This window comes from Calidris pugnax, unplaced genomic scaffold, assembly GCF_001431845.1.
Source record: "Calidris pugnax isolate Ruff unplaced genomic scaffold, ASM143184v1 scaffold1156, whole genome shotgun sequence".
NCBI lineage: Eukaryota > Metazoa > Chordata > Aves > Charadriiformes > Scolopacidae > Calidris > Calidris pugnax.
Window position 1 is genome coordinate 347,547 of NW_015094503.1, and position 25,205 is coordinate 372,751.

General features: G+C 47.6%; 2 protein-coding genes across 2 annotated transcripts in view; one reads left to right on the top strand and one right to left on the bottom strand.

Moving 5' to 3' along the window:
• Positions 1–1,756, top strand: part of FARP2 (FERM, ARH/RhoGEF and pleckstrin domain protein 2) — a 78,509-nt gene extending 76,753 nt beyond the window's left edge. The window contains exon 27 of the mRNA XM_014963006.1: positions 49–1,756. Coding sequence (XP_014818492.1) covers positions 49–139 — 91 coding nt within the window. The 3' untranslated portion in view covers positions 140–1,756. The remainder of the gene's footprint in view (positions 1–48) is intronic.
• A 2,704-nt stretch (positions 1,757–4,460) lies between these two features.
• STK25 (serine/threonine kinase 25) overlaps positions 4,461–25,205 on the bottom strand; it is a 22,934-nt gene continuing 2,189 nt past the window's right edge. Inside the window, exons 2-12 of the mRNA XM_014963023.1 lie at positions 24,412–24,538; positions 17,844–18,074; positions 16,615–16,671; positions 15,372–15,480; positions 12,762–12,919; positions 12,303–12,488; positions 11,941–12,086; positions 10,982–11,096; positions 10,625–10,696; positions 7,657–7,793; positions 4,461–6,589 (exon numbers count right to left, since the gene is read on the bottom strand). Of these exons, the coding sequence (XP_014818509.1) occupies positions 6,550–6,589; positions 7,657–7,793; positions 10,625–10,696; positions 10,982–11,096; positions 11,941–12,086; positions 12,303–12,488; positions 12,762–12,919; positions 15,372–15,480; positions 16,615–16,671; positions 17,844–18,074; positions 24,412–24,462 (1,302 nt within the window). The 5' untranslated portion in view covers positions 24,463–24,538 and the 3' untranslated portion in view covers positions 4,461–6,549. The remainder of the gene's footprint in view (positions 6,590–7,656; positions 7,794–10,624; positions 10,697–10,981; positions 11,097–11,940; positions 12,087–12,302; positions 12,489–12,761; positions 12,920–15,371; positions 15,481–16,614; positions 16,672–17,843; positions 18,075–24,411; positions 24,539–25,205) is intronic.

A 25,205-nucleotide genomic window follows, 5' to 3' on the forward strand; every position in this document is an offset into this window, starting at 1 on the left:
TTGGTTATGAGTGAGGGGTTGAGCGTTTCTCATGTTCTTTCTTGCCAGGTGGATGGAGGTGATCAAGAGAGCCACCAGTTCTCCAGCCAGGTCGAGTCTGCTGCTTCCAAAGGGTGAGAAGGACAGTCACACAGACTGAGGCAGGGCAGAGCTGGATCTCTGCTGTAAACATCAACAAAAGAGGCGGGGGGGAAACAGGAGTCTCTTGAGTTGATAAAGCAAAGGACCAGAAAGCTCATTTCCACACAGTATGGAAAGTGGGAACAAGGGAGTTGTAGATGGGGACCACATCCATGCCCAGTGGTATGGAAGAGGGTCAAGTCTGTTCCAGTTGAACCTACTTAGAGAGAACCTAACAACCACAGAGCTCTGGTGTGCACACATCGTGGAAAGGTTTGTTGTTCCAGTTGTACCTGTACAGTCACACCCTTGCCTGCCCTGGAGGCAAATGCTACCTTGTTTTTACATTTTGACTGGATGGTCAGCATACACAGGAGAAAACCAGCAGCTGTCAGTGGTGCCATTGGCTTTTAGCTGCTGGTGCCAGGGCTCGCTGGCTCCCAGAAGTTCCCTTCCCCTGACGCTTGGCATGGCTGGCTGTACAACCGCTGTCCTGCTGCTGTTAACATCACCCTGCTGGCACAGTCAGACTAACAGGGGCCCACAGGTGTGTCAGCTTAAACACAGTTCACTCTGAACAGAACCTGCAGCTCTCGTAGAGCAGCTCTGCTCTTTGGACACTGCGCGGCAGCCCGTTCCCAGGGGACACCAAACCTCTGCTGAGCTGTGTGGGTTACAGTCGTTGTGGGTCAGTGCAGGGAGGGTGCATGGTTTTTCCTCTGAACTCTGCTACGGCGCGTGCCGAGAGGGTCAGTCGCTGTTCTCATATCACAGTTTCAGACTTTATCCTGTAGTAGGCATTGCTTAAGGCATGGGATGGCAAACACTCTCCACCCATACGTGGGTGATGTTTTCAAGGCATTTAAGCAATATAGGAGAACAGTCTTCTCTGAAAGTCACTGTTGCTTGTGCTTGTGTCATGCAAAGACTTCTGAAAATCCCTATTCTTACCTTTAAATTTGGAGTGGGATCCGTCTTCTGTTTCTCGTGAAGGTGTAAAAGTCACTGGATTCCAGATGGAGCATTAGTGTCTGTGGACTCTATTAAATCTCTGTATTAAATCTGAAATGTTTGCAGTTTGTTCTGTTTTTGTAAATGTCACCTTTTGTTGCCTCCATGGAAGGACTGAAATAAGCCAAGTGCCGCAAAATGCTGTTGGATGTGGCTTTGATGGGCTCTAGGGACTCTGCTTTTGTATTAGATAGATAGAAAAGTATTTATGTACTAGAAGAAGGAACAATGAAACAGTGTAATGAAAGAAAAAGGAAAGTGTTGCATGTTCTGAGGATGGAGAAACGTGGAGATCCCTGTGAAGATGGGAAGTACGGGACCAGCACGTGTGTTCTCCAAGGCTGTTTGAGGTTGTGGTCTAAAACGTGTGTGGGATGAGACCTGCAGGGAGGGGCTTCCAGAGGGATTTCCCAGACCGCTCACTTGGCATCTGCATCCCAGAGAAGACAAGTGACTGCGGATCCAGCCTTCACTACCACTGTCACAATGACCATTGTCTCCTGTAAGTTAAATGTACTTAATTTATTAGTGTGTTGTGTTTTTTTTTTCCCATGGATTGACCAGATATGTTATAACGCATCTGAACATGACTGTTGAAAGTAAATAGCATCTTGGTGTAAAACTATCTCAGTCTCCTATTCCTGGGCCCACCATCCCATCCATGGCCACGCCTGGGGGAAGATGGATGGTGTCTGCACAGAAGCATTGCTTCTCCTCAGCCCTGAGAGGAGAGGTTTCATGCCATCTCTGCATTCAGTGGTTTTCCTGTGGGATAACAGCTGTTCTTTGTCACAGTCCCAGAGCCTCTCACCAGGAGGGCTTCCCTCCAGCACGAGAACTCTCCTGTGCAATTACTGCCTTTGGTGATCTCCTGTGGGGAAGCTCTGCAGGAGCAAGTTCCAGAGAGGAGAAGCTAGGGTCTCTGTCACCAGCTGGGGCTCTTGGCATTTAATGCCAGCCTTTAGTCACACTCACCGACTGTAGCGGGGCTTTCTAGCAGCAGGATTCAAAATACTTTTTTTGTAGCCTGGTGAAGTTACTCAGTAGTTTCCCAAGCCTGTGGTTCTTGGCTCAGCCAGCACCAGCTCTGCTCCATCCGCAGCAGGGACAGCATCCAGTCAGTGACGTGAAGGAGCCACCATGATGGAGCCTGTGAGTGCCACCAGGTTGGGGGAGCAGCTCCAGGGCAGGGCAGGAGGAAGGGACTGACAAACCCCACCTGAAATTCGGTGAGGGTGACTGGGGGCTGGCAGGGGGACAGCGTGCCCTCTGTGGCGCGGGCTGGGGACGGCACAGGCTGTGGCCAAGTCTCCAAAAGCACACTCTGTCTGTGGAAGGGCAGTGCGTGTGCTCCGGCCAATTGCCCGAAGAGGACAGAAGAGCAGGAGAAGTGTTTCTGCCAGCGCAGTGCAAGAGAGGGTGCAGTGTTTTCTGCCCGGGGTGAAAGAGCCTGGTATTGGGCCCTGGTGTAATTTTTTAACGAGCTGACAAAGATTGCTTACTCCCTTAACATCAGCTTGACTTTGTCTGAATTACCTCTGAACCTCAGCTGCCCATGGCCCCAGCACCACGTGTGCAGACTGACGTGGCCCTGGGGGGACAGGAGGCACCAAGAAGCCAGCCTGGCCGTCAGCATGGAGCTTGGGGGGTGAGTGCTCCCGGGGGGCTCCAGCAGGGGCTCTCCCCACACACGCTGGTTTTTCTGTCACAGGGCACACAGCTTTAGCCTGTAACAGCCGGAAACAACTTCTGACGTGCTGAAAAATGATCAGAGTGGCAGGCCAACCCCAAAGGAGTCAGTACCCGGCTGATGGCTGCTTCCATGGCTGAGCCACAGGCTGTTTGAACCCCTGTGTGCCATTCGGCCTCGCTCAGCTCTGGGGTACTGCTGCCCCTCGAGATGCAGGGAGCAAGAGGCCTTCCTCACCCTGTTGGGGTAGCTGAGGTGCAGATGACCTGTTATTTGTTTAGGTGCTTAATCTGCAGCTCGGAACCTCCTGTCTTGAAGACACATGCGCTATGGATGGTGGCTGAGGTGTGGGCCCTCAACCAGGAGCCTCTGGCCCTCAGGACACGGGCAGCAGAAGAACCTTCCTGGGAGGAGAATATCAAGCTTAAATGTCCAGGTGTTTAAAATGCAGGAGCACAAGTGATAATGAGAAACTGTTGGCAAAATAATAATGGGATAATAATGAGACGTTCCTGGCCAACCTGTTTACCTCTCACCTTGGCAAGCTTTCACACTGATGGGGATTTCAGGGGCATCAGTTATTCTGTGAAATACCACATGGTCGTTTGACTTTACCAGAACCCTGCAGGAGTATTTTTTTGTCTATGCTACAGTCATGAGCAACTTCCTTAACAAGAGCACTAGGAAAGACCAGAATACACTGGTTCTTAACCATCAGGTTCTTGCTAGCAGGGTGTATGTTAAGAGATGAACCCATGCTCTTGGCACCTCATGGCTTAATATCCATGGCCTCATTTAATTTCAAAAAGACGTAATTTCTGGTAAATACTATCAGTTTTCCCCGCTCCCGCAGGATGGGCTGGCCTTCGCTCCGTGTCATGGAATTCTGCTTTGTTGCTTAAGAAACCAGAACGAGTGAGGTTTTTTGCAGTAGTTCCTATCATGTGTTTAATGCAACTTCCTGGAGCTGCTCTGGGGACTGCTCCCTCTGTCCCCCCAGCACCAGTGACGCCCCTTACACCAGACAGTTCACCTCCCTCTTTTGTACTGGCTTCCTCACCACAGCTTTAGCTCTGCTGAAGTGTCAGCAACCAGCAACACACACTTAAAGTGACAGCTCTGAAGTGTTTATCCTGCAGCAGAGATCACGCCGAGCCTGGCTGCAACTGCCAGGGACCTTGGGAAGCCATTGGGTCCCAGCCCCCCCAACTAAAGCAGGGCCACCCAGGGCCATGTCGGGGCAGCTTCTGATTATTTCCAAGGATGAAGTCTCCGCAGGCTCTCTGGGCAGCCCGTGCCACTGCTCAGCCCCCCCCTGCCTGCAAAGGGAGAAAGGTGAAGGCAGCGCTGTCCTGATGTTGGCTTTTACAGTCAAACCTCAGTCTAAATACTGCAGATCAGGAGAGGGACTCCAGCAAAACCTGCCCTCTGGAGCACAGCTGCACTTCTGCAAACAGCACATGCTTCCCTTCACATCAGGGTATTTAATCCCTCCTTGTGCAAAAGCACTAAAACAGGTCTGTCTTCAGGTGCACCCTTAGATGTCCAAGAGGCAGGAAGATGCAGTGGAAGACCAAGAAGAATGCAAAGTATCTTGAACAAATACTGTATCCCTAATAATACAAAGTTTACACCAGTCTCATTTGTTTTGTTACTTTATTGAAAGTGGCAGACCCCTTTCAATGTTTTTAAAAACTAAAACCATTGTTGCTTTGAATACTGGACAAAGTTTGTGGGGATTGTTTCCTTTAAAAAGTTTACTCATTACACTGCAGTGCACGTGAGTAATAATACAAGGTACCTTATTGACACGATTTGCTACCGTCATGAACAGCAACTTTAAAAGCAGCAGGAGCCCTTCAGCCACCTTTCTGCTGCACTGCAGCCTCTGCCTTCCACCTCAGGATGTTTTCTGTCTATACGTTAACTCCTCCTCCTGAGGAAAAAAATGGGTTTGTTCTGTTCTTCTTAAATGCAGGCTCCAAGATGGCTCTCAGCGCTGAGAAACCACTCCGCAGCAGATCTCCAGCCAGATCAAACAGCAACATCTCTGCTCTACTGGACAAGCTCCTGGCGTGTGCCGAGGCTGCACTGATCCCTCAGAGAGGAAGAGTAAAGGAGAGTCATGAGCTGAAGTGAACACCGCACCCCGGGGTGAGGGAACCTGTGGTTCTTTTGAGCTACTTTTAGCCCAGCACTTAACAATCTGCAGCTCTGAATCAAAGTACCAAAAATCAAGCCTTGCTACTATCAAAGTGGCCTGTCTTTTACAAAAAACGCTGAACAGCTACAGCTTTTGTTCTCAGTGGCTTTGGGGTGAGCCACATCATTCACACACAAACACCCAGACAGAAAGACCTGGATATCTAAGGTCTTGCTGACTTAATGGGAATATCCATATGGTTAGAGAGCAGATCTCTAAGCAACCAGCTATCAGAAGTTATTTTCCCAAGTCTATTTTACTAAACCTTTAAAGTATAGATTTAAGAACTGTGCATTTACCTGAATTAAAGATTTGCTTTACAAATTATTCCTATTCAGAAAGCAAAGCTAGTTGGGATGGCTCCACTGGTATATCTTAAGCAGCCAATGATGGCAGCAGATGCTTTAATTTCTCTACTAGCAAACACCAGCACAGCCCATCAACTGGAGCAGAGCCCTGGCTTTGGTGAGTTTAGATCCTGGGCTGAAAAAAGAGCCAGAAAGGGAAAGCTGAGAAGCAGCAGGGATGGAGGCCTAGAGCAGCTTTTGCGCCCAGCCACACCACGGGGATGCCACTGCTGGTTTCTTGCCTCAAGAACTGCTACACAACATCAGTCTGCCTTTTGAACTGCAGCCCTGTCAGCACCTTTGGCTGTTGTGTTCCCCCTGCCCTCTTTTTTTAATCCTTCTGCAACACTTTGGCACACACAGTAGGCATCTACTCAGCTTAGAGACTAGGACTGCCAAAGCTGTGTATCCAGTTGCTTCAGTTGCAGAAAGCACCGAGGAAAGGAACTCCACCAGCTCCCAAACCAAGTGTAACCACTTTGCCTTCCAGACCCTGGGGACCCAAGGCAAGTTCTGCTGTTGCCTGAATTAGAAGAACCGAGGCCTGATACAAACCGCTGTCCCCGAGCCACCAGGAGTAGGATCAGCAAACCCATCTCCTGGGAAACCACAGGCTGGGACAGAGCTCGAAAGCTTTTTGTTAGTAGTGTGTGACGGAGCTGAAGCAGTTCTCCAGAGCAATCCGAGAGCTGCGCTAACTTTCCCAGATAGTGTAATGCATGGAGAGCTTCCAAACATCCCTGTGCTCACACACTACTGCTCACAAACACTTCTTCAGGAAGGGCAGGAGGCTAAACCCATCAGACGCCTTTGAAACATCTCAATGGAAGAGAATCTCCCTCTTTTACAGCAGCCAGGCATTTACCAGTAAGCTGTGAATCAAACCAAGCCAAAATGGATACATCCATAGGGAAACAATTAAAAACTGCATTGATTACATTGTAAAAACAATTAGACCACCCATCTTGGGTTTTGCAAAAGGTCTAAATTGTACTTGCATTGCAAACCCCACCCTGGGTTATCATGGAAACACGTGTAATATGAAGGCTCTGAAATGTCCTGGAGTCCGTAACACAATGTTACATCCAACAGCAGATGGTGGTCTGGATTAGAGATGGAGTTCTTACGAAGCTGGAAAAAATCCTTCCCCCTCAAAACAGCAGCAGGGAAGGCAGGTGTCAGCGGGCAGAGGTCAGGTGGTTCCGACTGTGTGAAAACCTGCAAGGCAGAACAGTGGGTGGGACTGGTCCCAGTGTCCCCTGGCTGACAGCCCCACGGCCCCCACCAGCCTGTCTGCGGGTGCAGAGCAAGGCTGGGTGTGTTTGTCCCCACTCCCATCGCCACTGCCAGTCTTCTACATAAAGAAGACTTGAAAGAAAGAATCAGCAATTTAACAAAAAGCCAAGCAAGCACTTTTTTTCCATGCCTTTAAGATTTAATTTTAGGCTAGTCAGAAATTTTAAGCACTTGTGTTTTACAGTAGGAAACCAAACAGGGTCTCCCGAGGTTTTGCAAACCTCCAGACAAACAGTGCCTTGCGCTCACACGCTGGCCAGAAATGCCATTTCTAGGCTGCCAGAAGCGAACGATCCTGAGACAGCTGCCCTGTAGAGCCACCCAATGCACATCTGCCAGCAGCTCAGCTGGAGGCTGAAGTATTTGCAGGCATCACCAGGACACTTTCTTTAACCTCTATGGCTCAGCCAGAAGAGGTAAGAGTGTGCTCTTTCCAGCTTCAAGTGATTATTAGTTGAGGGATCAAAACAGACCCATAGCATGTTTGCTTGAAATCTTGAATGACTTAATTAACAGAAGGCCTCAAGGATGGCCAGTATTGGTGCCAGTAGTGGAGGCAAGTTTGACACAGCACCTGCTGAGCAGCAAAGAACTTAGTTCAACCAGACTATACTCCTTCACTGGTTTAAGTGATTCACTTCAGGAAAAAGGGTTTCCTGCTACCTGAAGCTGGGCAAGTGGAGGGACTGGCTGCACAGGGTGCTGTAAAGCACATTCCTTGCAATGAAACAGATGCCCTGCTCTAGAAGCAATCCCGGTGGTGTTTTGCATAGTCACCAGAAACCTGTTCAGTGTGAGAAAGGACTTCCGAGGCAGGAAGAACTTTTTCCATTAAATGAAAAGCAATTAAAAGAAGTGACTTAGCGACTATTAGGTCGGCTGTCATCAATATTCACTTTTCGGGTGTCTTGACTGCTGAGCACCAGCTCCACAGCAATGGAGTGTGACAAGGGTTCAGTTCACTGCCAGCTCACACTGAGGACACTCACCTTTGTACCCGCTCCACCATGTGTGCTATCAGCTTGTCAGAGATGCCTGGGCAGGACTCCTCAGCCAAGCTAAAGGCGTTCTCCAGCTCCTCCATAGCTCCCACATTGCCCCCAGTCTGCTTGTGCTTATCTTTAAGCTGCAAACCAGAAACAGTGTGTTAGTTCCTCATCTCATTGCAGAAAGCACTGGTCAAGCAGTGCAGAACAGACATTAAGCCCCTTTCCCTTTTAGTATGACTTCACAAAGATGAAGGAAAGCACCCACGTTCTTAAAAAAATACAGGGCTCTTCTTGTAGGCCACGAAGATGGAAGTCCAATGTCTGGAGTCCAGACTTTCCTCCGAGTATAATAGAAATTGAAATCCTTAACAAACAGGCCCTTAAACCAAGTGCAGGATATTAGAAAAGCATTGACAGCCCTGAAAACCTGTAAGTAGTAATAGAACAAAGAACTCCAGCTGTAGCTGAGCCAGTACAGTCACCTGTGCTGCTAATGACAGCTTAGCAGCCAGACACACACAAAGGCTTGCAGACAGGCAGGGCAGAAAATATTGTAACACCAGGAATTAGTTACCACCGCTTTTAATAACCATGAAAAAGCATGAGTTGCTTCTAGAGACTGGGAGGCTGAGGCAGACTGCTGCCACGCCAGAGGTCCTGAGCCTCCAACACTCATCCCTGAGAGGGAGCTCTCCCCAGGGGGGCAGGGGAATGAGGCCCACGCCACAAGACCTCCATGTGCAGCATCTGACCTAGATGAGAAGACTCTGTTCACATCTGCCATGGTTGGTGCACTCCAACGAGACCTCACCAGCCACAAGTCTACTTTCACATGGTTCCATTTGTTCATTTGAAACAGCTAAGCCTCGGTCATTAAGAACTCCTGACAGGTTACTGATGCTGCCAGAAGGACACTGTTGTTTGAAAGCCCACAGCCCCATCTGCAGCATTTCCCCACCTCCTTCACACAAGCAGCCCCTTGCCTAGCGCGCATCATTACACAACAAGCCCAACAAAAATCAAAACCTTTTGTTGGACAAGCACCGTCTGCCAGCTAACCACTGTCCAGTTCAATTAAGATCCCAGTAGGCTACACTGATTAAAGGGCTTTACATAAGCCTCGTGGTTCTTTGCCTGCAATTCTAGGATCAGCCTTTCCTATTGTTGGAGCTCACCTTCTCTCCATGGTCCAGAAAGCAGGACACCCTGAATGCTCATCGCCAGCTGGAGCCACCCCTGTGCTCCAATTGCCCTGCTGGAAACAAGTGGTTCCCAGCCAAAAATTGCTGCTGCCTCTTCAGTGGTGTAACTGCTCACTAACACACCTCAACTGAGGGAGCAACTCGCACACACCTCTGCTCATCCAGAAGTGGCAGAGGGCATGGAGAGCAACTCAATTACACATCAAGGATACAGATATCTTAAGCCCAAAATAGTTGTGATGCTAAAGCCAAGGATTTGATTTGATGTCTACCTGACCAACGTCTGCCAGCCTCAGAGCAAAATGAGACACCAGGTCTGTCCTGCAGGTGAGTTGCCAGTCTATCAGCAGCCTTTGGTGCCAAGCTGCTGACCCGTAGTTGGCCCAGCAGCCTGAGATGTGAGCAGTCTGTCTTATCCTGTCACTTCCCACTGCAGAAGAGCTTTCTGGAGGTCAGCAGGAGGTTAGAGCTATGCTGTGCAAAGCCTTACAGGTTGGCTTTTATTCACTGCTTGGCCCTCCAGGCCCAAACACCCCTTTCCTCCCTGCCCCAGAAAGGGGCAGACAGGTTTCTAGATCTGCTGTTGCCCATGTCAGTGTCAATGACCCACCGTGGGTCATTTTTGATACTACAGTAATACACATGCAGGGAAGGCACATAAAAGATCATGAACAGCATCTCCATAAGATTTCAATTCACAAAGCCCAGATTCAGCCCTTTTCTGGGTGATCAAAACCCAGCAGGTCTAAGAGGCACTAACACAGCAGTGAGAAGGAGAACTTCTGTTGTTGGTAGGAAACTAGAACTGAAAAGAACAACACGTACAACCAGCAGTGAAGCAGATTTCCTACTTGGAGACAAGTTTTCTTCCAAGCCCCTGCTACTGCGTGCAGAAACCAGGTTGTTTCAGAGACTGCCCAGAACCTTCCCTGCACCTGATTTTGTTGAGTGGGATCAGCCAGAGCTGGCAGGGGAAGTCTAATCAAAGGAGGATCAGCAGATCTGGGATGACTGAGTCAGACTAGCAGAAATGAAAGGCCTGAGAAGCCACTTCCCGCCTGGAACTGGTGCAGCAAGGTTGGTAAGGAGAAGCACAAAGATGAACTCATTGGTTTGGAGAACTCACAGCTCTGAGCACTCCCTCCCCCAGAAGCCTTCTAAACAGAAAGGACCGAGAACCAGATGTCAGTGATTTTGCTGCACAAACAAATGGCCTGTATCAGAAACCAACATCATTTTTATCCATTTTTATCTTGTAGGTTTAGGTCTGCAAGACCCAGACCATCTGCCTCATGCCCTGACCTCTGGGAGTCAAGCCTACTGGAATACTGAAGAGGCCAGTTAGCACCTCTTTGGGAATGGAGAGTTTAGCTGTCTCAAGGTGCTTTTCAGAATGACCTCTGCTTCCTGTCCTGCAGTAAATCCTCTTTCCACATAGCTCTAGATCTGACAAAAGAAGCTGCAAGTCCAGAGACTATCCCTGAAAAAGCACAGCTCTCTGCTGGGCCACCGCTGGAACAGCATCAGGATGCAGAAGAGAGCAAGACATCAGGACCAGAGAAAGAGTCTCTGTGACCCCAAGAAACCCCAGGAAAAGAATCCTGACACACAGTGTCTGCATGAGTGATTTCTTTCAAGTCAGAACCTCCTTTCCCACACTCCTGCTGCAAACAGCAACTGAAGCCCATAGCCAGTAGCCCCCTGTGCTGGTTTTGGCTGGGATCCTGATCTTCAGACACCACGGACACCAAGAAGGCTCTACTCACCTCCCCAAAAACTGGGTGAACAAGCGTGGAGAGACATTGTGACCGTGGTTGTCTCTTGACGGGCTCAGTAGGCTAGAAAACAACACGAAAAGAAGTTAACAAGCCCAGACAAAGGCTCCCAGGGCACACACATTACTTAGTCTTTGGTAAAGGGCACAACACCTCGATGGCAGTCCCCTCGCCAGATCTCGGGAAAGGCACAGCCTGCAATACCCTGATGAGGTAGAAGAGGCAACTCTGGGGCACTAGCCCTTGATACTAAATTTAACACAGAACACGAGTGACTGGTAGCTTCCCTGAGACCCTCAAAAGCTTGTGTTAGTTCAGTCCTCCTGATGGAACAGACAGCAAACAGACCTTCTGGGAGCCATGAAGAGCCATTCCTTTGTGCAGCTTGCTCAAGGAGTTAGGGCGAATAGTTGGTGGGAAGGTCCAGATTGGACCCTGGTCTCCATCCTCTGTGTCTCCGTCACTGCAAATGAAAAGGGGCAGGTCAAGACAAAGCCTCAGCTGCATACTGAGGGTGTTTTACCCGTGCATTCCTACAGTCACAAGCTCTCCCCCACCTGATTGTCTTATCACCACAGGGCTCCAGGCATTTCCCTATCCTGGAAAAAAATCTAAAGAGAAACCCCATCAGTCTCTACAGCCCGTACACAGCACCACAGAGATCTGAGCCAAGTACTACATCGTGTTTCCAAATCACTACAACCACCTTTCTGCTCTGGCCAGGTTGAAGACAGTTTCAAGTGCTGGTTAAATTTAGAATTTCAAGACAATCCAAGACCACAGTTTGAAGGGTCAGGCTCAGGTGTTGCAAGCCAACCTCCCAGCATCACTGCCACTGAAGGTGAAGAGAAGCTCGGTGATACCAGAGGGGCAACAAAGCACCCTTCCTCACCATCCTCCACATCAGCAGCAAAGCTCTCTATCCATGAATACACAAACACACATACACAGCTGTTGCCACAGTTACTAAAGCCTGTAGCTCTTTGAAAGGTGATGCATTTAACTAAATGTGCATAAAATACAGGCATCAAGAGCCTTGTTTTGCCAGTTATGCATGTGCTAGATGTTTCTTGTTAGTACTTCTGATTCCTTACACTCAGCAAAGAGGCTCCAGAGGTTAAGACTAGAATAGAGTGCCAGGTCCCACTGAAGAGGAGGTAACAGCCTGTTTCTCCAGGCGTCAGTCACCTGCTCCCACAAACAGGCTCACAGGTGTCCCTCACCAGGACCTGAGCTGCTTGCAGCAGGATAGCCCGGGGCACGCAGGGTACAGCAGGGGCACCCCTCCATGCAGAACACGTACGTACATGTCAGAATCGCCAGAACTGGAGTCTTCTCCATGGCCCTCCGACTTCCAGCGCTTGAATCGATCTATCAGCTCCATTAGGAATGAGGTTTTCTTGGTGTAGCGTGTGATGAACTTGTGCTTTAGCAACTCTTTAGCTGTCGGCCTCTGGAGCAAATAAGGAAAGCATGCTACATCTACCATCCCTGTACACTAAACATGCAAGTGCAGTGACTTAAATTCCTGTCAGGCCTTGCCCGTCCACTCTGCAAGCTCAGTAATTCCTTCTCTCCAGCAGCCTTGCACCAAAAGGTCTTCCTGCTGAGTGAATCTTTGACCTCTGCAATACTCTACCCGAATTCACAAGTGGACAGCAATACTCACAAATCTAGGGTCCTTATTGAGGCAGGCCTCCACAAACTCCTTGAAGGGCTTGCTGTGGTGACCCTCCAGTGTTGGAGGGTTATTTTTGGGGATCAGGAAGAGAACCCTCATAGGATGCAAGTCAGAATTGGGAGGCTCTCCCTTTGCTAGTTCAATGGCTGTAATTCCAAGGGACCAGATGTCTGCCTGAAAGAAGAGCAAGAACAGTGACAGGACAGAATAGCAAGGAGTAGGTCTGCAACATGAAAGCATGCAACTTTAGCGCAGCTGAAGGGCTGATCATACAAAATCAGATAGGGTGTTTCATGTCTAATTGACAAATTTCTCCAACAGACCCTGAACCATAACAGGAAAGTATCCTTCTTGCAACGAGCAGCACTTCCAATCCCTTTATTAACTCTGACATGATCTCACATATAGTAGCACCAAATAGCAATCCTCCTCCTGCTCCCAGCTCACCTTGAAGTCATAAGCAGACTGTTTGATGACCTCTGGTGCCATCCAGAATGGAGTCCCGACAAAGGTGTTCCTCTTGATTTGCGTGTCTGTCAATTGTCCAGCCACCCCAAAGTCAGCCAGTTTCACATCTCCTTGTTCCGAAAGTAGCACGTTGGCAGCTGTTCACATAAATAAGCATGAAGTCCATTGCTTTCTGAATCATCTTCAGCCCACATAGAGCTGAATACTGAGAACGGACCTCCCGTAGCATCCTCCTTTTTCCCCAGTGAAAACCCCCAGCTCAGATTTCCAGCCTCAGACCCATTCTCATGCTCTGACCTCTGCTGGGTAACACAGAACAAGTCCATGCACCTGGCTGGATCAGAAGGGGACTATTTCTAGAGCAGCAGCAAGGAGCAGATGTGAAGGGCCACACAATCAACTAAATGTGATTCTTGGCCATGCAAAGAAGAGAAGGCATCATGGCCCAGGATACCTAAAACGGTCTCAATTTTTTTTCAGAGCAGCATTCAGAACAGATGCTTCTAAAGCGCTCAGAAGTCCTGGCCTTGTACTGCTTTGCACTCACTCAGCTTTAGACCGTGGCATTTCTCAGGTTCGGGGACAGAGTTTTTTTGTAGGACCTTTCATTCTGAGAGAGACCCTACCTACAAACTTCCAGCATCTCCTCACTCTGCTGGCAGCTCACAGTCCTGCACAGCCTGCAGCACTAGAAACATCTAGTGTCACGTACACAACGGAATCTTTTCTACATATCTCCCTGCATGAGGTTTCTTTGCTCTGCTTGTTCACATCCCCTCCTGCAGAGGATCCAACCAGTTAGCATCCAACACTGGCCACATCTCCACAGCACTGTCCTCCTGCTGTCCTTTGATCCTCTGTGCTTGGTGTGAGACTACTCTTTGGGAGGCAGATGCCATGTCATTACACTACATATGGCCAATGACTATAAAAATCAGTAACAGAATGAGCTGACACAAGCTTCCCTGATTTTGTAGGGCTGCAAGCCCTGCATGAGGACAACTCACCTTCACACTAAGTTATAATCATCATAACCAGCATACACACGCCTTGGGGTCCAGCAGTAAAGCAAATGTCCAGATATAACAAAGTCAGCAAATATTTGAGCATGGCTTTCATTGAGTCCTTTGCTTTATGCTCCTGCCTGCCCAAATTACAAATGCCAGAGAACTACAGATCCCTACTGTAACTCTAAACTCTACAGACAGGAAAAACACAATTTGCAATAAAATGAGAAGCATCGGATTCAGAAAAAAAAGCAACTCAACAGGAAAAGCAGCACTCAGAAACAGTCTTTGAAGCCTCTCAGATTATTGCTGTGTAATACTTCTGAATCTTCTGTTAGTAACATCCCTTACAAGAAAGGGAGCTGAACTCAAAGCTCTTACCTTTGATGTCCCTGTGGATCTTCCTCTCAGAGTGTAGATAATCCAAGCCCTTTAAGATTTCTCTCAGGATAGTAGCTATGTAAGTCTCCTCCAGGGGTCCTGGCTTCAGCTGATAAAGGGCAGAAAGATGACTTAAAGGAAGGTGACTGATGCCTTGAATTTTCCAGCCTCTCAGTTTATTACTTGGAAACCTTGGCCAAGCAGGTCATATTCAGCAGGAAGCACTTACTGCACGCCTGGTGCACATGTTCTGCAAGAGGAATGCTGGACTTTGCACCTGGCCACATTAAGTGGAAAATCTTTGGGATATTTCCTGTCAGTCTATTAAAGGCTTCTCAGACAAAGAGCAGGATGCTCATCTCTCACTTTGGCCTAGAAATATATTGGTAAACAGACCAACTTAACAGTTTCTCTTGTTCAAGTCTATCTGCTAGCATGCAAGAACTAAATTTCAGCTACTGCAACAGCCCAGAGACAACTACTACCCTCTGGCTGTGGAGTATTGTATCAAAGCTCTTCTCCTTTCCACCAGTTCTCCTCCAAGTAAGCCTTGCCTTCTCAGTGCAATAATTGAGGTTCTGATGATTTCTGTTGATGACAGCCCCCCTCCCACCTCCCACTACACCCTTCCTCCAAGGCAGTGGAGGCTCAGCAGTTTTCACTACATGACCTTAGCTACTGCTCTGGAAAAACAGGCTTTACCGTCCTAAGGAAAAAAGCAAAATCCTGTGACAGAATATAGCAGAGCAGAACTCTGCCCATGTGCTTATTCTGCATTTGTATTCCCTTAAAATCTGGAGTAACTTGTTAGACATCATTTGTATTATAAAACATCTGGGAATCCTGATCACAGACCAAGTCCCTGCTGAGCTTGATGTCATGCAAGCACTGAATAAAACCAAAGTCAGCAAATATTTGAGCATGGCTTTCATTGAGTCCTTTGCTTTATGCTCCTGCCTGCCCAAATTACAAATGCCAGAGAACTACAGATCCCTACTGTAACTCTAAACTCTACAGACAGGAAAAACACAATTTGCAATAAAATGAGAAGCATCGGATTCAGAAAAAAAAGCAACTCAACAGGAAAAGCAGCACTCAGAAACAGTCTTTGAAGCCTCTCAGATTATTGCTGTGTAATACTTCTGAATCTTCTGTTAGTAACATCCCTTACAAGAAAGGGAGCTGAACTCAAAGCTCTTACCTTTGATGTCCCTGTGGATCTTCCTCTCAGAGTGTAGATAATCCAAGCCCTTTAAGATTTCTCTCAGGATAGTAGCTATGTAAGTCTCCTCCAGGGGTCCTGGCTTCAGCTGATAAAGGGCAGAAAGATGACTTAAAGGAAGGTGACTGATGCCTTGAATTTTCCAGCCTCTCAGTTTATTACTTGGAAACCTTGGCCAAGCAGGTCATATTCAGCAGGAAGCACTTACTGCACGCCTGGTGCACATGTTCTGCAAGAGGAATGCTGGACTTTGCACCTGGCCACATTAAGTGGAAAATCTTTGGGATATTTCCTGTCAGTCTATTAAAGGCTTCTCAGACAAAGAGCAGGATGCTCATCTCTCACTTTGGCCTAGAAATATATTGGTAAACAGACCAACTTAACAGTTTCTCTTGTTCAAGTCTATCTGCTAGCATGCAAGAACTAAATTTCAGCTACTGCAACAGCCCAGAGACAACTACTACCCTCTGGCTGTGGAGTATTGTATCAAAGCTCTTCTCCTTTCCACCAGTTCTCCTCCAAGTAAGCCTTGCCTTCTCAGTGCAATAATTGAGGTTCTGATGATTTCTGTTGATGACAGCCCCCCTCCCACCTCCCACTACACCCTTCCTCCAAGGCAGTGGAGGCTCAGCAGTTTTCACTACATGACCTTAGCTACTGCTCTGGAAAAACAGGCTTTACCGTCCTAAGGAAAAAAGCAAAATCCTGTGACAGAATATAGCAGAGCAGAACTCTGCCCATGTGCTTATTCTGCATTTGTATTCCCTTAAAATCTGGAGTAACTTGTTAGACATCATTTGTATTATAAAACATCTGGGAATCCTGATCACAGACCAAGTCCCTGCTGAGCTTGATGTCATGCAAGCACTGAATAAAACCATAAACTCTTTGCAGGCACAGATAACTTTGATGAGGTGAAGTATGAAGTATGCACTGCTCAAAAACAACTGGCTGCTGTCACATTTGGGCTCATCAGCTCATCCCATTGTAAAGCAGCATAGCATGCTGAAGAACGGTGCTTTAACAGCTGAGCTCCATGCAAAGTCTTCCTCTGTCCTAGGATATGCATAACCATTGTCTGTCCTGCACTGCCTACCCTTCAGGCACAGGGCTGTCAAAAAGATGGTATATGGCAATTGAGTGTTTGGCTTACAGGCACTTCACAAACCACGGCTCCAGCCAACATTTTTCATGGTCCAGAGCTTACCACATACATACTTACCAAATCCAGGGCTGAACCTCCCCCTAGGTACTCCATGATTATCCACAGCTTAGTGCCCTGCAAGCAAGAGCACAAATCAAGAGAAAGACAGTTATAAAAACTGATAGGGAAGTGAAACACCCCAGAGGCAGCAACACACACGAGTAGTCCTGTACGCACCCCCAGAGATGCCTCACACTGCAGCTCTCAGAGGGCTAAGGAGGGAGAGCCCAGCTCCCTCTTTCCTGCTGACACAACGTTGTAGCAGTGGACCTGCTCCCAGTACATTTCTTTCTCTTGGTCTGCAGTTTTATCTCAGCAAGCTTAGTGCTCCTACAGACACTAGCTACACAGCCCACAGAGATAAGCATATTCTAAGGTTGGAGCCATTTAACATCACTCAACAAATCTAGCACATCTCCTTCTTGACAATGACAGGGGAGCTTTGCAGCCTTTGATCTCATTAACAGGACTGCCAGCTTGAAAGGTACGATCAGCAAGATGCTTACTCCTCAGAGAAGAGATTTCCGTGAAACCACAGTTTGCTTGGTGGTTTCAGTAGAAGGCTAAGAAAATGCATTATGGCCTTTCAAAAATATGTAAGGAACAATCAGGATCCAAAGAGCTCAAGAACTGTTTGCTACAGACCTAATGTCATACACACCTCCAGCAGCCGGCATGCAGAGGTCATCACTAATTTCCATTTGGGATTCCTAAACCCATTCTCAACAGAAGCAGTATCAACACTCCTGCAAAGGCTCAGGTCCTGTTCTTTTCATCATTTCTGGTGAAATTATGATCACAAGATCACAAAGTACAGTTTCAAACTCCTCTTCTTCCCAGAGGCATAAAACAGTCAGTGGTACTACCTTAAAACAGTAGTATTTTGGAAAAGTATTGCACAAAATTCCTTTCAATAATGGTCAAACTGGGAAGAGGTCAGCCTCTTCAAAGAATAATCTTCTCTCCAGTAAGTGGCCCTGCTCTTGGGATCACACTGTACTGGGCATCTCATTTCCACATGCTTCGCAAGTGTCTTAAAGCCCAGCCTCCTGTTAACGCTCCTATTTACATTCCTCCTATTAAAACAACATAAATGAACAGAGCCACTGCTGTTCATGCTGCCACACTAACCCTCACAGATCAGGCACCTTCCAGTGCTGTATGCCACCACCAGCTGCAGCACCCACAGAGAAGCCCAACCCATTCCCAAGTTGCCGGCAAGAGAATTGCCATGGTTTTTGTCCTACCTTCAAGTAGGAGCCATAGTATCGGGTGATATAGGGACTATCACACTGGCTGAGCACCGTAATCTCCTGCTGAATGTCCTCAATTTCATCCTCAGCCTCCTCCAGATCAATGATCTTGATAGCAACCACCTCCTTGGTGCGGTTGTCGATCCCTTTATACACTTCACCAAATGATCCTTTGCCAATCCGCTCCAGCTTGGTGAACAGCTCCTCAGGATCCACCCTGGAGTGCTAAACCAGAAAACAGAGACATGAAAAGTCCATGAAGTCCCATGGCAGCCTGCAGGGCCCCACACATACTCACCCATAGAGCTCACCTCCCTATCTATGCATCTACTGTGTTGTTTAATTCACCTGAAGCTCACATATCCTAAAAGGTCTCCACACGCTGAGAAACTTAACATGGAATATATCCAAGATGAGAAGAACTGAAGAAGACTTTTACATGGGCTTTCCTCCCCTGCAGACTGCAGTGGGGGAGGAAAGCGAGACAGGTCCAGAAGGCCAATGATGGCAAGTATCTCTATGGAAAGCATCAGCTCCTTTGGGACAGGACTGCTCAACTGCATGCACCAAACTCATGCCAAAGCAGCTCCATGAGCAAGCACTTGCTCACACTTGAACAGAAAGGCAGTCAAGGTGCACCAGAACCAGACTTTTTTTGAAGATCCAGGTAAGAAAACAGGCACATGCAAGAGGCCATAGGAAGTTCAGAAGAATGTTTCCCTAGTCTGCCTTCCCGCATTCAAAGATTCAAATGATTTTTCACCTTCCCTACTTTTTTGGAGGGTGAAATACTCCAGTAATATAAATACCAGTTCACATTAGCTGTCTGCTTTGCTGCAGCCCGATTTCCAGGCAGCACCCAGCCCAGCTCTCTTGCCATGTTTGCAGAGGGAGGCTCATGTCTTTTGGAAGGTCAGCAGCAAGGAGGCCAGACACCTGCCTATCCCAGAGGAGACAGGAGAGCTGGATGGACACTCCATCTGCAGACTTGCTTTTCTGGAACAGCCTCTCCTCTAGCTGGCACGCCCAGGTACAAAAGCAAATAGCATTTCCCTCATTAGATAAGCACATCAACTGGGAAGCTACTAACACGATCATCATCAAGAAATACTGCCTTTAACAGCAGCTTCAAAGTTAGCTCTCTATTAAGATGAGTACAGACAAGAAAGGGAAGAAATCAGAATAATTTTCTGTTGCTATTTGATTCTACCCAGCTGCAGACCATGAGGTCCTGCTCTGCTTCATGCTGCTAAAAGGCTCTTTGTGATTATTTTTTCTGCTTCTTTTTCAAAAATAAGTCTAGTTTAAAAAAATAATCTGGAAAATATGGCCTGACCTACAGGAAGCGGCCGTTACAGTGAGTTTTCCACACCCAGAACTTCTCAGTCTCACCTCCAACATCTCACCCAGAGGGACCGCTCCCTTGCAAGGACCTTGAGCTGGCAGATATTTTATCTGAGAACATTTTTCCATCCAGCACCAGATCCTAGCAGCAGTCCATCACTGAGCAGCCCTAGGTGCTGCTTAATGATTAAGCCAGCCAGTCATCACAGGTTATTTGCCTTCTGTGCCCAGTGCATTGTCACATGGAGTAAACCAGGCCCAGAGTGGGCCGTACAGTCAGCTCACTCAACGGGATTTCAATGTGCATTCCAGTGCAAGACACAGAAGCAAAACCAAATATCCTTGTGCATCCATGGCAACACCCTAACAGGCTGTACTTTGAACAAATGCACTGGAAACAGACTGGAGGGGATATGCAGAGATGAAGAGAAGTGGAAATACATAACAGGGACTGGAGAGAAGGGGGTGGGGGAAAGGAAGGGGATTTGAGCTTGTCAAATACCAGGAGACAACATGAGAATGACGACTGCAGCACAGGCTCACAAGAGGCCAGAAGCAGTTTCCACCTCTTGACCAACTTACAGGAAGGGGCAGCAAGGTGGCACAGACATTACCTTGCACAGTCACCGCACCATAAAAACACCACTCACCACATCAGCCACTCCACACACCGGGGAGAAAGGAGAGAAAGAGCATCCTCTCCTAGAAGCACCTGGCTCAGCTGGTAAAAGCAACAATATCCATATAAACCCTGCAGGGAAGGAACCCTGCAATAAAACCTTCCTCCCTTTCCACGTAAGTAATTTTTCCATGAAAAAAGAAATGGCACGGTATAAGTTACTGCTCCCCTGCACAGCCTGGCATGGTACATCAAAGAATCAGGACTACAAGAACAGGACATCAAATGTAAGAGCACCAACTACTGCAGGCAGCATTTGGGACAACCACCATTTTAGGTATCAGGGTCTGTAATCACAGCCAGCTTCACAAACAAGCTCCAATGTCAGTGTATCCTGTTTTCTGTGGAGCAAAGCAGTTCAGGTAGGGGTGGTGAAGGAGACAAACCTTCCTGACAAGCACATGGAAACTTTGCCCAAGGGACTCAGGAAAATGATACAAGTCTGGTGGGCAGAAGAGACAGGCCCACCATGTTAGGCTGGAAGAGAAAACTTCATTTGTAGGAACTGGATTTACCTGCCCAGTACCTGTCACTTCAAAACTGATCTTGAAATGCTTCAGAGCTCTCAGGTGACAGGGTAAGAGTATGACTCTGTCATGAGCATGAGGATGTGCATCCCTTGATGGAGCTGCCAAAATCACCCAAGTCATACCCAGCAACTGCCAGAACTTAGTGAGTGAGTATGGGGCAAAGTGGTAGCGAGTCATTCCAGCCATGGTTACAGTCTCCTGGATGCCTGCTGCAGGACCAGAACCTGCTAACAAATTTCTTCACTGTCTGTAAACAGGGAGGAAGAAACAGGCCCACCCCTGATTCAAGCAGGTCAATGCCTGCGCAGTGGAACACTTTGTGATCTACCATTGTGGACATCACAGAAGACATTGCCAGATTGCATTTTGTGGAAGCAAGCCTGAATTCCCATGACAAACTAAGATAGATAAAATCATCCTAGTCTGTAGGACATCTGCTCAAAAGTTCTTGTCCATTAAAAAAGTTCCTTTTTGAGCTGACACACGGTAACTCACTGGTGATGAGCAAATGTTTGGATCATTGGGCATTCAAACCTCGGCACTCCCGAGACAGAACAAATTGCAGTTGTGCCAGGAACAGAGAACTTTGCAAGTGCACCACTCTGTCAGAAAAGAAGTGTGCTGCCACACTCGAGGGGCTCAAGGGAGGGCAGGTGGAGGAGAAGATGGCGCTCTGTGTAGCCTGACTCTACCCCAATAAATTTGCACCTGCAGAGCACTGTGATGAGGGGTGCAACAAGCATGATCTGTCCCTTTTCTGAATACGAATTGATCTCAGCACCGGTCTTGTTGTCAGAGAATCACCCTGGCTGCAAATCCATGTTCTGGAACTGCACAGCTACAAACACACCTGAGAAACGTCATTAATAGAAAGTAACAGAATTCAGATGAAATGCTTCACACTCGCAGAAAGGAGCATAGATAGCCAAAGAAGCTTTTTAGCACCTGTCAACTTTGAAACTGCTCACCAGCTTGGGATTTTTCAATTTTCTTCCACTTACACAGAACTGCAAAATGATGCTCCAGGCCAGAGTCTGAAGAGTGAGGTGAGTAGCTGCTGCTCCCTGTCCTAATACAATGCATAAAGTCTTTAAGGGATGGTCACCTCATTGTACCTTTTTGCTTGACTGAACGTCAATTACACAGCAGTTCTGGAGCAAAAGGCCTCATGCTGTTTCTCCCCTCTCTGAGAGCCGTCAGACACCAGAGATGGCTCAGTCAGGCATGAACAGGCTTTGGAGGGGAGCACATAAAGCACTATCTTGGCTGTACATGCAAGAAGGGGAGGCAATAAGTTATGAGAGGGATGAGGACATTCTACTAGTAACATGCTCCACTTCTGCCCTCCAGGATCTAATCTCACAGCACAGGAAAGAAAGATGCTCTGTCACGACAGGCATGGGGGTACTTGCCATCAAGACTGATGATGCCATTTTTTAAAACAGAGCGACTCACTGCAGACACGGGGAATTCAGAATTGCAGTGTGTTATGAGACAAGCCTGGCAGTAACATCAGCTGCTTCATGGAAAAAGAATGGGTTTGGCAGCTCTGCCACCTCCAGCTGCAGAGACATGATAGCCCCAGCCTTCCAGAAGAGAAGAGAGAAGAAGGGTAAATATCTACCCTTATTTCAAAGCTACTACCTGGAAAAGTAAGCCGCTTATTGGACACAGAAGCAAATACCATTTGAACCAGCTCAAGGTCTTCTCTCTGGGCTGTGTCTGCTTGGCTCTCACTTTCAAATGGGTCATATTCAGCATCATGAGCAACAGTCACACCTGCATCAGCTGCTTAAAACACTGAGAGGTGCTTAAAACCTTTTGGAAGTGAGAGTTCCTTGATCTGGCACAGGTCAGGATCAGAATCACTGTTCTATATGGGAGCAGTCTGTAAGAGAAAAAGATCCTGAAGGCCCCAATACTTTTAAGAGCTGAAGCTGACTGGGAGTTTGGCAGCCTCCAAAGGTTTATATGCAACTACAGCAGCATTTAGTGTTACTTCTGACTGGAGCACATTACAAACAGCCAAACAAACATCATTTTGCTCTGCCAAACACAGTGGAAGGAGGAAGTTGGTTTTATTAAACCTCAACTACTGACCTTCTTTCCTTAATTGCCTCCTCTCCTCCCCAACTTCCCATCCATCATTTACCCACATTGCATGCTACACACTAACCTCTGGGCCACCAATAGAGATATCTGCAGCAGGCACTATGTTCTCTTTGGGGAAATCAGTTTTGTGTCTGGAAACATTTGAAAGAGTCCCTGTCTACATGAAATTTGTGCACAATTCTTTTCAACTGCTAAACCTGAGAGGGTTTTGAACTTCTGGAGTATAGACAAGAGGGAAGTTTGTGTTCAACGCTTTGAAACATAGGAATTCGTCTCAGACTCCCAACTTGCTTCACAGATAGTATTCTTGTGCTTCAAGGGAACAAAGTATTACTTAGCCAGAGAACTTGAACGGCTTCTTCAAGGTCACGTAAGGAACAACAAAACTAGAAACAGAGCTCAGATCAGAGCTTTAAACACAGTAACAGAAATACATCATCTAGCAGGCAGAGCTCCCAACAAAGATGGAGGCCCACTGTGCTTGTACGTACACAGCAAAGGGCAGCCAAGAAAAGAGACTAGCCCACTAACCGAGGCAGGGAAATGGAGGCAGAGAGGTAAAGCTGGGGATTTGCCTAAGGTACCCTGCACATCAACAACAAAACTGGGAATCAAAGACAAATCAAGCCTCTGACATCCCAGTACAAGCCTTAGCCTCTCGATTTTCACAGTACCTCCCACCGCTCCCTGAACTTCAGGCCAATTCCTACTGCCCTTCCAGCAAGCCTCAGTTACAGGGATTGCAAGGTCTCATCAAGAATTCCCTGAAGAGACCTGAGGAATAGACAACACAAACTGCTTTCCTATTCCAGGACCAGACAGAGTGTCATGGGATGACAGAATCTGAGAATGCCTTACATTTGCATAATAAATTCAGATTTGAGACCACTGGAACTCTGGTAAGCTTTGTTAGTGAATGTTGTGTACAAAAAAGCTTCAGAGCAACCTCCTCTTGTAGCTACAGAACTCAATTCTCTGCCCTAAACACACAGTATCCTTTCCTATTCCTTTAATTTCTCCCTCTGTACTATGACTCACTAAGGCACTGTATTTCCATTTAATTCCATACACGCTTTGGGGAAACAGTTTATGTGAAAGACAGCATGCAAACTAAGATGCACCGCGAATCAATTTTAAATCAGAAAATGCTTGGAGAAAGCATCATCTCAAAACACCACAGCTTTTAGTATTATAATTCTACACCTAGAAACAGAACAGAAAAAAGCCAAAAATTCTCACAAAACATGGCTTGACAAGACCTACATTCAGTATTGATATCTGCCAATAATCAAACACACCCCACAACAAATTCAGAAGAATATTCAAGCCAATACTATTAATGTGGTCTAGCTTTTAGTCCTGAGTCATGATATTATCTCTCCACATTCCTCTTACGAAAATGTCATCACAACAACAGGATTTTCACAACCACATCCACTGAGGATGATACTTCTCTCGAACAGCTAAATGTTCAGTATCAAATATCACTACCTCTTATGCATTAAGGTTACAAGCACCGTTTTTCTCAGGCTGCTGTCATGCACACTTCAGTAAGGTATGTCTGACACAGCCTGCACACACAGCTTTTCTCTTTCCATTTCTAGACTTCCTCTCCCCAAAATACTCAGAGAGCCAATGATTCCTGTCTCCCTAGGAAGAACAGTTAAATGCAGAGAAAGGCACCATACTGGGCAAAGAATTTCCTTTTTTCATATGGCTGGCAACCTACCATTGTCAGTCCAACGCTACCACAGTGTAAGACACAAATCAACCCACTAACAGGAGTAAGCTGAGATGTGTCCAAGGGAGATAAAGAGTGGAAAAAAGTGATTTTTCTGAGGGTGTTATGTTTGCTTTTGATACAAGAGTTTAAAACAAATTTTTAATCTCCACTTACCTGGCTGGCAAATTCTCTCAAATGAGCCATGCCTACAGGATGGTCAGACATCTGCTTTTGCAAAATCAGGGAGAGTTGGGACGTCGTAGCACAGTAGGAAAGTGATGCTTTCTCGTCCGCTCATCAGCTGAGACAAGCAAGAACACAAAAGCTCTAACTGGAGGTTCTCGGAGCCTGACTCGTTTCCAAGAGCTACCCTTCATCCTTTTTCTCTTCAATTTGCAGTTCTCCTTGGACCTGCCAGCCCATTCAAGTACGCCAGTCCCTCCCTGCAAGCCCCATTTCTCAGTTCTTTCCAGATGTGCCTTCCAGGTGTATCAAGGAACCTCACTTTAATGACATACACCGAAAAAACCTCAGGCACCATTTTCCCCACCATCACCTCAGTGTGCTCCCCATGTTTACATCTGTCCCCTCGTCACCACTCCCAGCATCTTCCCCATCACAGCCCACAGCGTTATCCGCAGTCAGCCCTTTCCTCCCACTGCTCCCCAGTAATCCTCTCCCTGCTCCCATTCTCCGCAGTACACACACTCGCAAAGCTCAGCTCCCCAGTGCACCTCTCCCTCCCTAGGGATCCCCGTCCCTATCCCATACCTGGGGATGCCCCACCACTGCTCCCCAGTTCTGCCCCCCGAGCCCGTGCTCCTCAGGGCCCCCCTCCGCCCCAGGAACAGCGCAGCCCTGACACAGCCCGGCCCCTCGGCCCAGACCAGTCCCCGCAGGGCACCCTCGGCCCAGCCCGGCCCTCTCCAGGGTCCCCTCCACCAGTGCTCCCAGCACGGCACCCTCAG